Source organism: Labeo rohita, chromosome 16, assembly GCF_022985175.1.
Source record: "Labeo rohita strain BAU-BD-2019 chromosome 16, IGBB_LRoh.1.0, whole genome shotgun sequence".
Classification (NCBI taxonomy): domain Eukaryota; kingdom Metazoa; phylum Chordata; class Actinopteri; order Cypriniformes; family Cyprinidae; genus Labeo; species Labeo rohita.
Window position 1 is genome coordinate 38501341 of NC_066884.1, and position 12663 is coordinate 38514003.

The 12663-nt window shown below is 37.9% G+C and overlaps 1 protein-coding gene and 1 long non-coding RNA gene across 2 annotated transcripts in view; one reads left to right on the forward strand and one right to left on the reverse strand.

Moving 5' to 3' along the window:
• LOC127178048 (uncharacterized) overlaps positions 1 to 10620 on the reverse strand; it is a 41523-nt gene extending 30903 nt beyond the window's left edge. Inside the window, exons 1-2 of the long non-coding RNA XR_007829288.1 lie at positions 10536 to 10620; positions 8875 to 8959 (exon numbers count right to left, since the gene is read on the reverse strand). This is a non-coding gene — a long non-coding RNA (uncharacterized LOC127178048). The remainder of the gene's footprint in view (positions 1 to 8874; positions 8960 to 10535) is intronic.
• Positions 10621 to 10709: 89 nt separating this feature from the next.
• Positions 10710 to 12663, forward strand: part of LOC127178483 (lysophosphatidylcholine acyltransferase 1) — a 36176-nt gene continuing 34222 nt past the window's right edge. Inside the window, exon 1 of the mRNA XM_051131382.1 lies at positions 10710 to 11056. Coding sequence (XP_050987339.1) covers positions 10943 to 11056 — 114 coding nt within the window. The 5' untranslated portion in view covers positions 10710 to 10942. The remainder of the gene's footprint in view (positions 11057 to 12663) is intronic.

Genomic DNA, 12663 nt, shown 5'->3' on the forward strand with positions numbered 1-12663 from the left:
TTGCTGTTTTCTACAGCTGGAATATGATCATGTTAACAGAGAATCGCTAGCGTGTTCACATCAGAGCTTCAGTGTGCCAGACGACTCGAACACACCCTTTACCACGGTAATCTCTGATGAGCCTCAGAGCACAATGAAAACAACAGCCAAAGTGACCTGATCAGGATAGTTACGAGAACTTACTTCCAAATGCACAAAACTAGCCACAAGTTCGTTTGTCACTAAATGGCTTGTGTGTTTCTGTGATGCAGCTGCACAGTCAGGCTTAAAATTCATACGGCCTTTCTTTATGAAACCTGAGAACACCAATGCTTACGTGTTTAATAAACCATAGATAATAAAACACGCCTAAATTTAGACTTTAATTTGAATTTGTGGGACAAGCATGGCGAACACTGCATCGTTTGCGGTGTCGTACAGGCAGTAATTGTCTCCGGTCTGTGGTAATTGTGCTGCAGTGCACTTGATTTGCAAGCAGAGACTTCTGGAGTTTGTTTCTGAGAGGGAACAGAAGTGCTGCAGTGTATAAAACACAATGTTTGATTGTGTGAAATGTCACAGGGATTGATTCTGCTCCTGCATTACCATTCTAATCAGTGGTGTAGAACCACGTGTAAAAAAAAACACACGCGCCCCGGGCTACGACGGAATTGGACAAGGCCCGGGAAATTGTGTCCGTGCTCGAAACAAGTGTTAGGTGATTGTTTACTTCATGTCTTTAAATTGCATTTCTTCCGTTTTAATTCCTGCGGCGTCGGGAGAGCGACGGGCGGGAGCTTTTCTCTCGCGACGCCTCTCGGATGCTTACCGAATGCAAAAGTCACGACCCGAGGGCAGGAGCGACGGCGGCGTCTCTGCCGAAACTCGCGCTGAAGCCGGGGCCGCGGCGTGGCAGGTGACTGCCGCTGACACCCGCAATTACAAACACACCCCACAACACCAGCGTCTGCTGTATGATATTATAACTCAATATAGCGCCGTGTTTTCCACTTCAGCAGCCCAGAACACGGCTTTAGCGGCGCTGTCCGATCCGCTTCTCATTTACAAGAGTAAAGAAAATGTTCTGCAGTAATATTTCTATGGCTCAGAGAGAGAGAGAGATGGCCGTCACTGCAGTCACTGCGGCACACAAACACAACCGCAGTCTCACATTCATCGCACTGTCCTCAAACAGTCGGTTTATGGTTCTTCCTCGACAGATCCTCCAAAATCATAACGATATGATGAACAGCACCTGTATTTGTATCTGATCATCATGACATCACAGCAAATGCTACACAACAAATATATATATATATATATATATACATATATATTTCTTTTTTCATTTTTAAATTCAGTTTTAGTTTTAGTTATTTCAGTACATCAAGTAAAATTAAACGAAAATGACCAATGCTGCCCTAGCAAATAACTTTTTGTATGTTTAAGGCCTTTTTTATGTCACTTTATATTATTTAAAGGCTTTTTCATGTATGACATTTTTTTATGTATATAAAAAATAACTACTTTATATATTCAATCACACAAGTGCTCCAAAAAAGGCAGAATTACACTATGAAAGATATTGAAAATATTCTTAAATTACATAATAGCATTGTGTGGAACATAACCAATTGTTACCAGTAACTTTTAATGTTTTGTACTGCAGCATGAGACTTTCAGCAAACAAAGTCTTCATGCTGTTTGGGTGTTTGTTTTTTTTTTTTGTTTTTTTGGGGGGGGGGATTGAAAATTCAGTTTACTCGTGCAGAAAACAGCAGCTTGTACATTCTGCCAAACATCTACTCAGGAGAAGGAAAGTGTTTTTAATATGTGACCCTGGAGCACAAAAGCAGTCTTCAGTCATTTTGTTTTTTTTTTATTAGTAGCAATAGCCAAAAATACATTGTATGGGTCAAAATTATTGTTTTTTCTTTTATGGCAAAAATCATTAGGAAATTAAGTAAAGATCATGTTCCATAAAGATATTTTGTAAAATTCCTACTGTAAATGTATGAAAACTTAATTTTTGATTAGTCATATACATTATTAAGAACATTATTTGAAGAACTTTAAAGGTGATTTTCTCAATATTTTGATTTTTTTACACCCTCAGATTCCTGATTTTTAAATAGTTATATCTCGGCCAAATATTGTCCTATCCTAACAAACCATACATCAACGGAAAGCTTATTTATTAAAAATCAAGTTTATTAAATCTCAATTTTGAAAAAATGACCGTTATAACTGGTTTTGTGATCCAGGGTCACATATTAGTTAATGATGACAGGATCTTTTCAAATCAATCTCAGTCTAGAGATAAAATATTTAATACCATCACCAGTTATAGCTGTTTAATAAGACAATTAATCATCCGACTGCACACAGGTATGAATCAAGTGCTGTAATAAACAGACAAACAAACAAAAATCCCTCAGAAGGATCTTGTAAATATTTTAATTAGAGCTTCCTAAATCCTTCGTACTATTAGGATTATTTTGTCTGTAATTTTAGAGAAATTCAGATGTTACTCTTATCCTTACAAGTGTTAAACAGGTTATGGGATCATCACTATTTTTAGTTCATGATCAGAGACCGATTTTAAGAGCAAATGACTGAATGACTTGTTTAAATGCATGTAGGATCTGGAGAACAATACGTCTCCAACTGGATGGCGGTGTGCACACATTTCTTCTTCATACATAACAACTTCTCCACTGAGGAAAAACAGAAAATATCAGACATACAGTATCAGTCCATCTAAGTGACAACAATTCACTCTGACAGCGCAAGAGTCTTTAGCGCCCTCTTGTGGCGGATATTATTGAACTGTATTATTATCAATGTCAGTGATCATCCACAAGAGGACGCCAAAGCCTGTAGAAAGCCCATGAGCCACAGTTCCCACTGAACACAGGATTCTGCTGCACTTCAGATGGCAAACACAAGCATGACGTGATCAGCTGATCAGTGCTGTGGCTTCTGTAAATGACCTGACACTGCAACAGTGACCATCAGTGACTGAGTATTACAAAATGGCCAATTACTTTTGATACTGAACGTCACTAATTATCACAAAAACCAGCAAACAAGTTCTTCCAACATGAATTAGAAACGTTATTCACCACAACACATCACAGTGTCTCCAGACCAAACATCATGTAGATTCCAGAAGATGAGCTCAGGGAGTTCAGTCAGTGTCAGGCCTCCTGTCTCACTTTCAGTTCAAACGCACTGCTGTTACAGTACAACACTGTGACTCGTATCCATATCAAAGTCTGTTGCTGATGGACAGAACGAATGGACTTCAGCTTACAGATCTTCTAATGCAGGGGTCACCACACTCGGTCCTGGAGAGCCGGCGTCCTACAGAGTTTAGCTCCAACCTTAATCAAACACACCTGAACCGGCTAATCAAGGTCTTAATAGGTAAACTTGGAACTTCCAGGCAGGTGCATTGAGGCAAGTTGGAGCTAAACTCTGCAGGACACCGGCCCTCCAGGACCAACGCTCACAAACAAGACATGTGCAAGACCTAGATATGTGACCCTGGACCATAAAACCAGTCATAAGGGTCAATTTTTAAAAATAACATCATCTGAAAGCTGAACAAATAAGCTTTTCAATGATGTATATTTGTTAGGATAGGACAATATTTGGTCGAGATACAACTATTTGAAAATCTGGAATCTGATGGTCCGAAAAAATATAAAAATTGAGAAAATTGCCTTTAAATTTGTCCAAATTAAGTTCTTAGCAATGCATATTACTAATCGAAAATTAACTTTCGATATATGTTTACGGTAGGAAATCTGAAAAATATATTCATGGAACATGATCTTTACTTAATATCCTAATGATTTTTGGCAAAAAAAAAAAATAAATAAATAAAATACAATAAAATAAAATAAATAAATTCAATACTTTGGACCCATACAATGTATTGTTGGCTATTGCGACCGGTATTATGACTGGTTTTGTGGTCCAGGGTCACAAATCTCATGCTGTTTTTAACATATGAAGTCTATAATCTATATCTGGAGAACAGAGAACAGATGATGATGGTTGTCCTCATGAAAGAGCTGCTGGACGAAACTTTATAGGTTTTGTCAACACCAAAGGAATGTCTTTACCACACACGGGTATCAGTACTATTTTTTGATACATGCTGTCTTAACCCTGAAAAACTTGTTTTTTTTGTTTGTTTGTTTGTTTTTTGTTTTTGGAATGGTTATGCAACTAAATCTATATTAAAGAAATAAATCTATATTAAAAATATGTATTTTAAAATGTGTTTTGTTTTGTTTAAGTGTCATATTTGATGCATCAGGCTTTTATGTCTCATATAGTCTGATGGAGTGAGAATATGGAGGAAAAAAACAGCTCGATATTATTCAGAAACTCAAATAATAAAAATAATTATGGAATTGCTGATGTTGATATCTATAGGATGAAATTCTGATGCGTATAATGCACATCAGTGAGATCTTTATAACAGTAGAGCAGATACTGACATAAAATGATGTAAATATTAGTGGTGATTCTATATCTCCAATAATACGTCTTAGTAAGATGAATCAAGTAAAGCCAAGCTTCTTCGGTCCAGTAAGTGTTCATCTGGAAATATGACTACAGTTATTCTTATGTTTACTTAATACAAATCAGTCCAGATTTGACAGCAAAAACACACACGAAGCACCAGCTGAAGGAGGACGTTTTAGACTAAAAAAGACAGAAGGGATGTAGTGGATTGTGTGCAACAGGTTTAACAGTAAAGTTCTGATCACGTTTAATCATCTAGAGGCCTTAGAAATCCACGTATTAAATATGATACAGTATATCAGTCAATCACATTTATTTCTATAGCACATTTAAAAATAGCATATGTTGGCCAAAGTGCTTTACATACCAGGACCTTACAACTTAAGAGCGTGAGACCGAGTACAGAACAAATACATAAATCACAGTCACAGATTAACATATTTATAAAGCTTCTACAAATAAACATTTGGGATATTTAATTGATTCTCTCTCTTTTGGGGCTTCTTCTTCAAGTCAAGTCCTGTCTTTGTTTTAAAGCAAGAGGGAGCTCAGTATATCTGCTGCTTTCCTGTCAGTGTCGGATGACTGAGATAGTATCTATATGCAGGCACCGAAACATTGTTTACAGGCGTCGGATTGTGTTTATGGAGCATTAAGGTTTACTACTAATTCAAAAGCCCTCAGTCTGACCCATCATTGTCTGCTGTACTCTCAGGGGTGAGATGGTCCATGTTGTCACCCTGTAGACTCCAGCACACATTTATTTCTAAAAATATTAAGAGTTTGTTTCCCTCTTTTTTACAGCAGTATCATTCAAAATGGTATAAAGGATGATGGTCTTTGCTCACACGATTATTATCTGCCAAACATCTCACATGTCAGTACAAATACAGGTAACAGGGCGTTTAGTTATGCTGCTCCATGTGATTGGAAGCATTTAAAAGACAAATTATGCTTTAAACAGTTGATCTCTCTAAATGAATTGAAGTACATTTTATGTATATGTGAACAGTGTTGGGGAAAGTTACTTTTAAAAGTAATGCATTACAATATTGAGTTACTCCCTAAAAAAGTAACTCATTATGTTACTTAGTTATTTTTATGGAAAGTAATGCGTCACTTTACTTTTGCGTTACTTTTTAAATCTGGGCAGGGCTTGATTGTTTGTTTTTAATATATAAAGTTCTGTTTTTGGCAAATGTAAAAGCCTTTTCACACCAAAAGCTTTGACAAAAGTAAATTCACATCTGTACAGTAGAGCACAGAGGAAAAAAAGGTTAACTCTTCAGTAATAAAAAAAGGAAAACAAATGTTAGATTATCTTGAGTTATTATTAGATTATTTTTGCTTATTAGTATGGTTGAATTGGATCATCGAAGGTCAGCAGCAAAGACACTGATTAATAAAATGGGAGTAAATGCATAAAGGATTGAGTTGAAATTCGCTGTTTTTATTCATTTTGAGGAATACTGAATCTGTTTTTTGTGAGTGCGATGAATTAATGCATGTTCACATTTATTCTAGAACTAACATCTTACTTCTCTTCTCTAACATCTCGATTTCTCTCACATGGGGACAGGAGAGCTCGGATATTTTCTTGTCAATCAAAAAGTAATGCGTAACTCGTGTCACTTGTAATGCATTACCCCCAACACTGTATGTGAATTAATGCATTTGTTTGATGTTCAAATGATTTCAACATACTGTCTTGTCCAGAACCCTCTTGTAAAAGATATTTTAAATCTCAAGAGTTTTATTTCCTGGTTAAAGGTTAGATGAAAAGTAAATAAAACAGCAATATAACAGAGTTCCAAACTATTTAAACCCTTAAAAACAAATAGTAAAATCAAATCCTGAATTCTAAGCCAATAGAGGGATGTAACACAGCTGATATATGCATATTTCACAGCCAAAAGCGGCATTTTGATTACAGGCTTACTTGATAATGAGGCATGAGAAACACCATAATACAATGACTTACAGTAAACCAGTTGAGATGTAATAAAAGCATACACAACAACTTCCAAATCTTTAAATGCTTATCAGACTTGAATTGAGCATCAAAAGCAACACCACGATTCCTTGTTTCATTGTGTACCTCAGACTTAAAGAGGCCTAGTTGATTCACTGTATGTTTGGTTGAACTCAGAGGGCCAAACAGTTTCGCTTCAGTCTTTGATTCAGTCAGGTGGAGGAAACTGGCTGCCATCCACTTCTTAATGCCATTAAAGCAACCGAAGAGTGGACATGAAGCCAAGTTATACTTTATAGGGAGATAAAGCTGAGTACTGTCAGCATAAAAGTGATAGGATATGTTGCGTTTCTGACAAATATTGGCCAGAGGAAGCATATAAATGGAAAATAAAACAGGGCCCAATTTAGATCTTTGCAGAACTCCTGCTTTAATGGGAGCAGAAGAGGAAGAAAATTTTCCAAATTCAGAGAGAGTTCTCTGTCTAAAATGCAAAGCAAACCAGTTAAGATCATTCCCTTGAATCCCTGCCCACAGTCTTAAACGCTCCAGCAACATTCATGCACTGTAGTGTCAAATGCAGCTGTGAGATCAAGCAAAACTAACATTTCACACGGTCCTGAATCAACAACAGGTTTCAATACACAAATATTATTATAATAACCCGTAACGGTACATTCACACGGGGCGTCAGCGTTAACGCTTTACGGAGGGCGTGTCTGAAGCTTCGTGCTGATTGGCTAGCGTCTGCACTAGTATATTTACATAACGCGATCTGATCGGCTGACGCCTGCGTTGGCGCTTGAAAAGTTTAAAAAAACTTCTGTCGCGAGCAACACCTGTGACACGACACAACGGACCCACATTTCAGTTCGGCAATGCTTGACGTCACTCCATTCTAAATAAATGAGAAGCGTTAACGCTGACGCCCCGTGTGAATGAGCCGTAAGTCTCCAAAAAAGTAATGAAATTCAAGATGTTATAACTGTACAAGTGATGTAACATCTGTGAACCTTAAAGGAGTAGTTCACTTCCAGAACAACAATTTACAGATAATGTACTCACCCCCTTGTCATCCAAGATGTTCATGTCTTTCTTTCTTCAGTCGTAAAGAAATTATGTTGTTTGAGGAAAACATTTCAGGATTTTTCTCCATATAATGGACTGATATGGTGCCCCGAGTTTGAACTTCCAAAAGTCAGTTTAAATGCAGCTTCAAACGATCACAAATGCGGTTGTAAACGATCCCAGCTGAGGAAGAAGGGTCTTATCTAGCGAAACAACCAGTTATTTTCATAAAAATAATACAACTGATGTATTTTTTAATGTCAAATGCTCGTCTTGTCTCACTCTGTCTGGACTGTTTTTGTTGCGGTTCATGTCAGTTAGTGTATGTTGAAAAACTCCAATCTCATGTTCCCCCTCAACTTCAAAATCGTCCTATATCGCTGTTTTACCTTCTCTGTTAAGGGTGTTTGATCTTCTTTGCATGTTTACTTTGCAAAGACTGTGTCTGTACTTCTGCAGCGATGTAGGATGATTTTGAAATGATTTTAAAAGTTGAGGGAGAAAATATGACTGAAGTTTTTCGACATACACTAACTGTCTTGAACCAGAATACACAGAGTTCAGGGAAAGCAAGACAAGACGAGCATTTGACATTAAAAAGTATTTAAATTGTATTTTTTGAATAAAAGTAACCGATGGTTTTGCTAGATAAGACCCTTCTTCCTCAGCTGGGATCGTTTACAACCGCATTTGTGATCGTTTGAAGCCGCATTTAAACTGCATTTTGGAAGTTCAAACTCGGGGCACCATATCAGTCCATTATATGGAGAAAAAATCCTGAAATGTTTTCCTCAAACAACATAATTTCTTTACGACTGAAGAAAGAAAGACATGAACATCTTGGATGACAAGGGGGTGAGTACATTATCTGTGAATTGTTGTTCTGGAAGTGAACTTCTCCTTTAAAATATGAAGACGTAACTAGAAAGAAACACTGAAAAATATTTAACTCTGGCAACATGTTTGGCATGATCAATATACAGAACAAAGACACGAGAAGAAACTGTTTCATTATGAACAGGACACATGAACACATTACAGACTCCTTCACCTGAATCCATCAGAGCATCTGCTGAATCAGGATTTGACCGAACTGCATCGACGATCAAAGTCAGCACGTCACTCTTCAATATAAAGGTCTTCTGATCTTCACTGTGTCTTTCTGTCTGTCTTCATACTCGTGTCTTTCATGTCAAATATATATCTAATATTTCTGTGAGAACTGGCGCGAACTAGTCTTGTTAAACCTTAGTAAACCTATAGAAAGCAAAGTAATCCAGAAATGTGTGAACAAGTGGGAAAGCAGCATTTACCGGTGTTCATCTGAAGAGGAGCCTTTGGTAAATTCGCCAAAATCAGCCTCAGTGCAGCGTGATCGCGAAACTCCTGGCGCGCCGGCTAAAAGACCACACCCACAGGAACAAATAGAACAATTTGATTGGCTGATAAATTTGACAATCTCAGGGAAAAAACAAACAAACAAACAAAACAAAAACAACAAAACTCTAATCGTTCGTTTATAGCAAATATTCGTCTGTATGCAGAAACAGGTGTAGAAAGCGATCAAAAACTTCAGTAAAGAAGTTAAAGTGTATACATTACTTTATTTAATATTATAATAACATTGTTGTTGGCCAAAATAAAATTCTTCTTTTCGTAAATTCTTTCATACTGAAGCATATAAAACCACTTTTTTTTTTTTTTTTACACATTTTCAATAATTTGATAAATTACAGCTTTGTTGTAAATGACACTAAGAACACAAGTAGGCATGGAAATGATTTATTTAGTGCACATTTTGCTATTTGTGGGAAGGGCGCTGTAATTGTTGTTTGCAACTGTTAAGGTAGAAATGAAAAACAGAAATACATCTTAAATGATTTATTGTGTTTCATAGTATTCTTTGATGTAAAATGATTAAAAATGTGCTCCAGTTTAACATGCTACAATAAATAATATTCCACTCACAAGTGAAATTTACATCGATTTCATAATGGTTTTGTTCTTCACTGTCACCGCTGTCTTCGTGGTAAATGAAGTTTTATTGTGTGCAGAGTTATTCAGTGTGCTGGAAGTTATATCAAAACTGTGAGCCAGCTGTAACCTCTAAATAACTGATGGAAATACAATAAATATTAAAATACGTTTTTTCAGGCTTTGTTCAGATTGTCATAACCTTTATAGACGTATTTTTTATTTTAATGGATTTTCGTAGATTAAGATTGGAAGACAAGGTCTGACAAGGTTAAAACAACAAAATCTATATATGAAAGTAATATTTATAAAAAAAAAAAAAAAAAAGTAGCAAATTAAGAGATGGTAAACGTTTCCAAATCACGTTCAATTCATATTTAAACACAATAATTAATATAATCTTAAATCAGTTCAACAGTTTACCACCAATTCGTATCAGACTCCACTCGCCTGTTCATTTGTATTTCCATGTAACTCTCTAGCGCCTCTTGAGTCCCTGTGCTGAACTACCGTACAAATATCCGCTTTTCAGATATAGAAACAGAACAAGCAAGCAGTACGAGCCACACCAGCAAACTGTATTAGAACTGTGTAGACGTGTGTAATATATATATATATATATATACACATACATATACATATATATATATATATATATATATATATATATATATATATATATATATATATAATTCTCAGTTATTCAATAATTATATAGAAATTGCTGATGGAGCGCAACAGAGCAGGAACTGTCACGTGAAATGTTACGTGATATTTTGTCTTTACAAGATCATGAATTTTCCTACTTTAAAAATGAGTTTTAGGGATTTCCATTTTTTAATGTTAGACACTAATCTTTGGATTCGTAGCCTATCTAAGGAATAGATTTAAACGATTTGTTTTTTTGTGTGTGTGTGTGTGTGTGTGTGTGTGTGTAAAATGTCTTAACTTAAAGAATAAAAAACCCTCCTTGGATATGGCTGGTATGCGGCTTTCTTACCTAGCAGCGTGCCGCGTTGAGGAGTGTAACATTATTAGTGCTCTAGCAAATTGTTAGCTATATCACCCCTGACCGCCCAGCGGAGCGGATGGAGGATCCGCACATGCGCAGTCGCATCATAACGGAGCATCTTATGGCGTGAGCGGAGGAGGAGCGGCCCCGCGCATGCGCACCGGCGGCGGGATTCTGCCCCTCCATGACATCCAGCGGGACTGACTGACTGCTGCTGCTGCGCACACGGAAAGAGGAGCGATCGTCAAATACATGATCCGCCTAATCCCTCAGCCCTGCTCGAGCTCCGGGACTGCTAGATAATAACGCGCTCGAGCGGAATCCGCAGGCCCGACGGACGCAGACACGGATATAGCGGCGCTTGGGTGACTTTAATTGATTGGGGTCTGTCGAGGATGAGGCTGATCAAGAGCACACATGCGGATGGAGAGGAGAAGCGGGAGCTGCCTCCTCCGTTCAGAAACCCGTTCGTGCACGACCTGAGGTTCACGACGGCGCAGAAGCTCCAGGTACGTGCGGCGTTTGCGTTTGCTGATGTGGATGGAGCTGTAGGCCGTGAGATGCTGTGCCAGCCGTTCCTCTCCGGCCTGCAGCTCGAAGGAGAGTTTCCTTCCTGTGCTACATGTTGCGCTCGGGCTGGAAGAGCCTATCAGCATCGAGGAATCACGCGTGTCGAGCCGCTGCAGCACAGGCGCTTCAGCACATGTGAGACTCACAGCGGCCTTTTGTCCCATCATGCGATCGTCTCAACCCTAACATGCGTTTAAAACACGTGCCACAGCCGTCAGACCAGATACAGCTTAGATCTATCTGTCTATCTGTCTGTCTATCTGTCTATCTATCTATCTATCTATCTATCTATCTGTCTGTCTGTGTGACGTTCGTTTCGTCTGTTTGTCTGCATTCTGCCTGGTTGTTGGTCATTTTGTCTGTCATCCCATCTGTCTGTGTGTCGTTGTCATGTTTTAGCTGTCTGTTATTTGTTTTGTCTGTCATTCATTCATTTTGTGTCTTTGATTCTTTTTTTTTGTCTTTCAGTCTGTCATTCATTGTCTTTCTTTCATTCTGTCTGTCATTTGTTTGTTCTGCCTGTTGTTTGTTTTGTCTGTCATTCATTTTTTGCTCTTTTTCTCCGTTCTGTTCTGTCTGTTGTCATAGCTGTCTATCATTTGTTCATTCTGTGTCATTTGTTCTGTCTGTAGTTTATTCTCTGTCATTCGTTCGGTCTGTCTGTCAGTTGTTCTACTGTCTGTCATTCTGTTGTGCTAGCTGTCTGTTTCTTTCTGTCTGTGGTTCATTCGCTGTTCGTTCTGTCTGTCATTCATTCTGTATTTCTTTCGTTCATACTGTCTGTCTTTTGTTCTGTTTCTTTCATTCGTTTTGCCTGTCATTTGTTTAGTCAGTTGTTTTATCTGTCTGTCATACTGTAGTTCTAGCTGTCTGTTGTTCATTCACTCTCGTTCGTTCGTTCTGGCTGTCTTTCGTTCTGTCATGTTGTTTTTCTCCATCTGTTGCTCTGTTCTGTCTGTCATTCTGTCTGTCTGTCAGTCGTATTATTCTGTCTGTTGTTCTGTTTTCGTAGCGGTCTATCATTTGTATGTCCTGTGACATTTATTCTGTCTGTTCATTGTCTGTCTGTCAGTTGTCCTCTCTTTCGTTCTGTTGTCCTAGCTGTTTGTCGTTTGTCTGTGGTTTGTTCGCTGTTGTTCGTTCACTGTCATTTGTTCTGTCTGTTCGTTCTGTCTCATTTGTTGTTTTGTTCTGTCGTTCAGTCTTTTTGTTGATTCTGTCTGTCATGCGTTATATCTGCTCTAGCTGTCTGATTTTTTTTATTTTTTTTTTAAATCTATCTCTCCGTCTATCTGTCGCTTGTGCTGTATATGGTAAATATGGTTTGTTGTGTTGGTTGTGTTTGTCTGCTGGAGCGGTGTATGTGTGGAAGGCTGATTTCTGCTGAGAGATGGCAGCTGCTCGACTGATAATCAGCTTTGCAGGGTGAAGATGAGCCGTTTGTGGCCTCTAGAAGTAAACTCAAGTTACAGTTTTCCAAGCGAAGTCTGAAAGAGCTAGTCAGAATGCTTATGTGCTGCATCTCTTTTCTAGTTAAATGCATAGA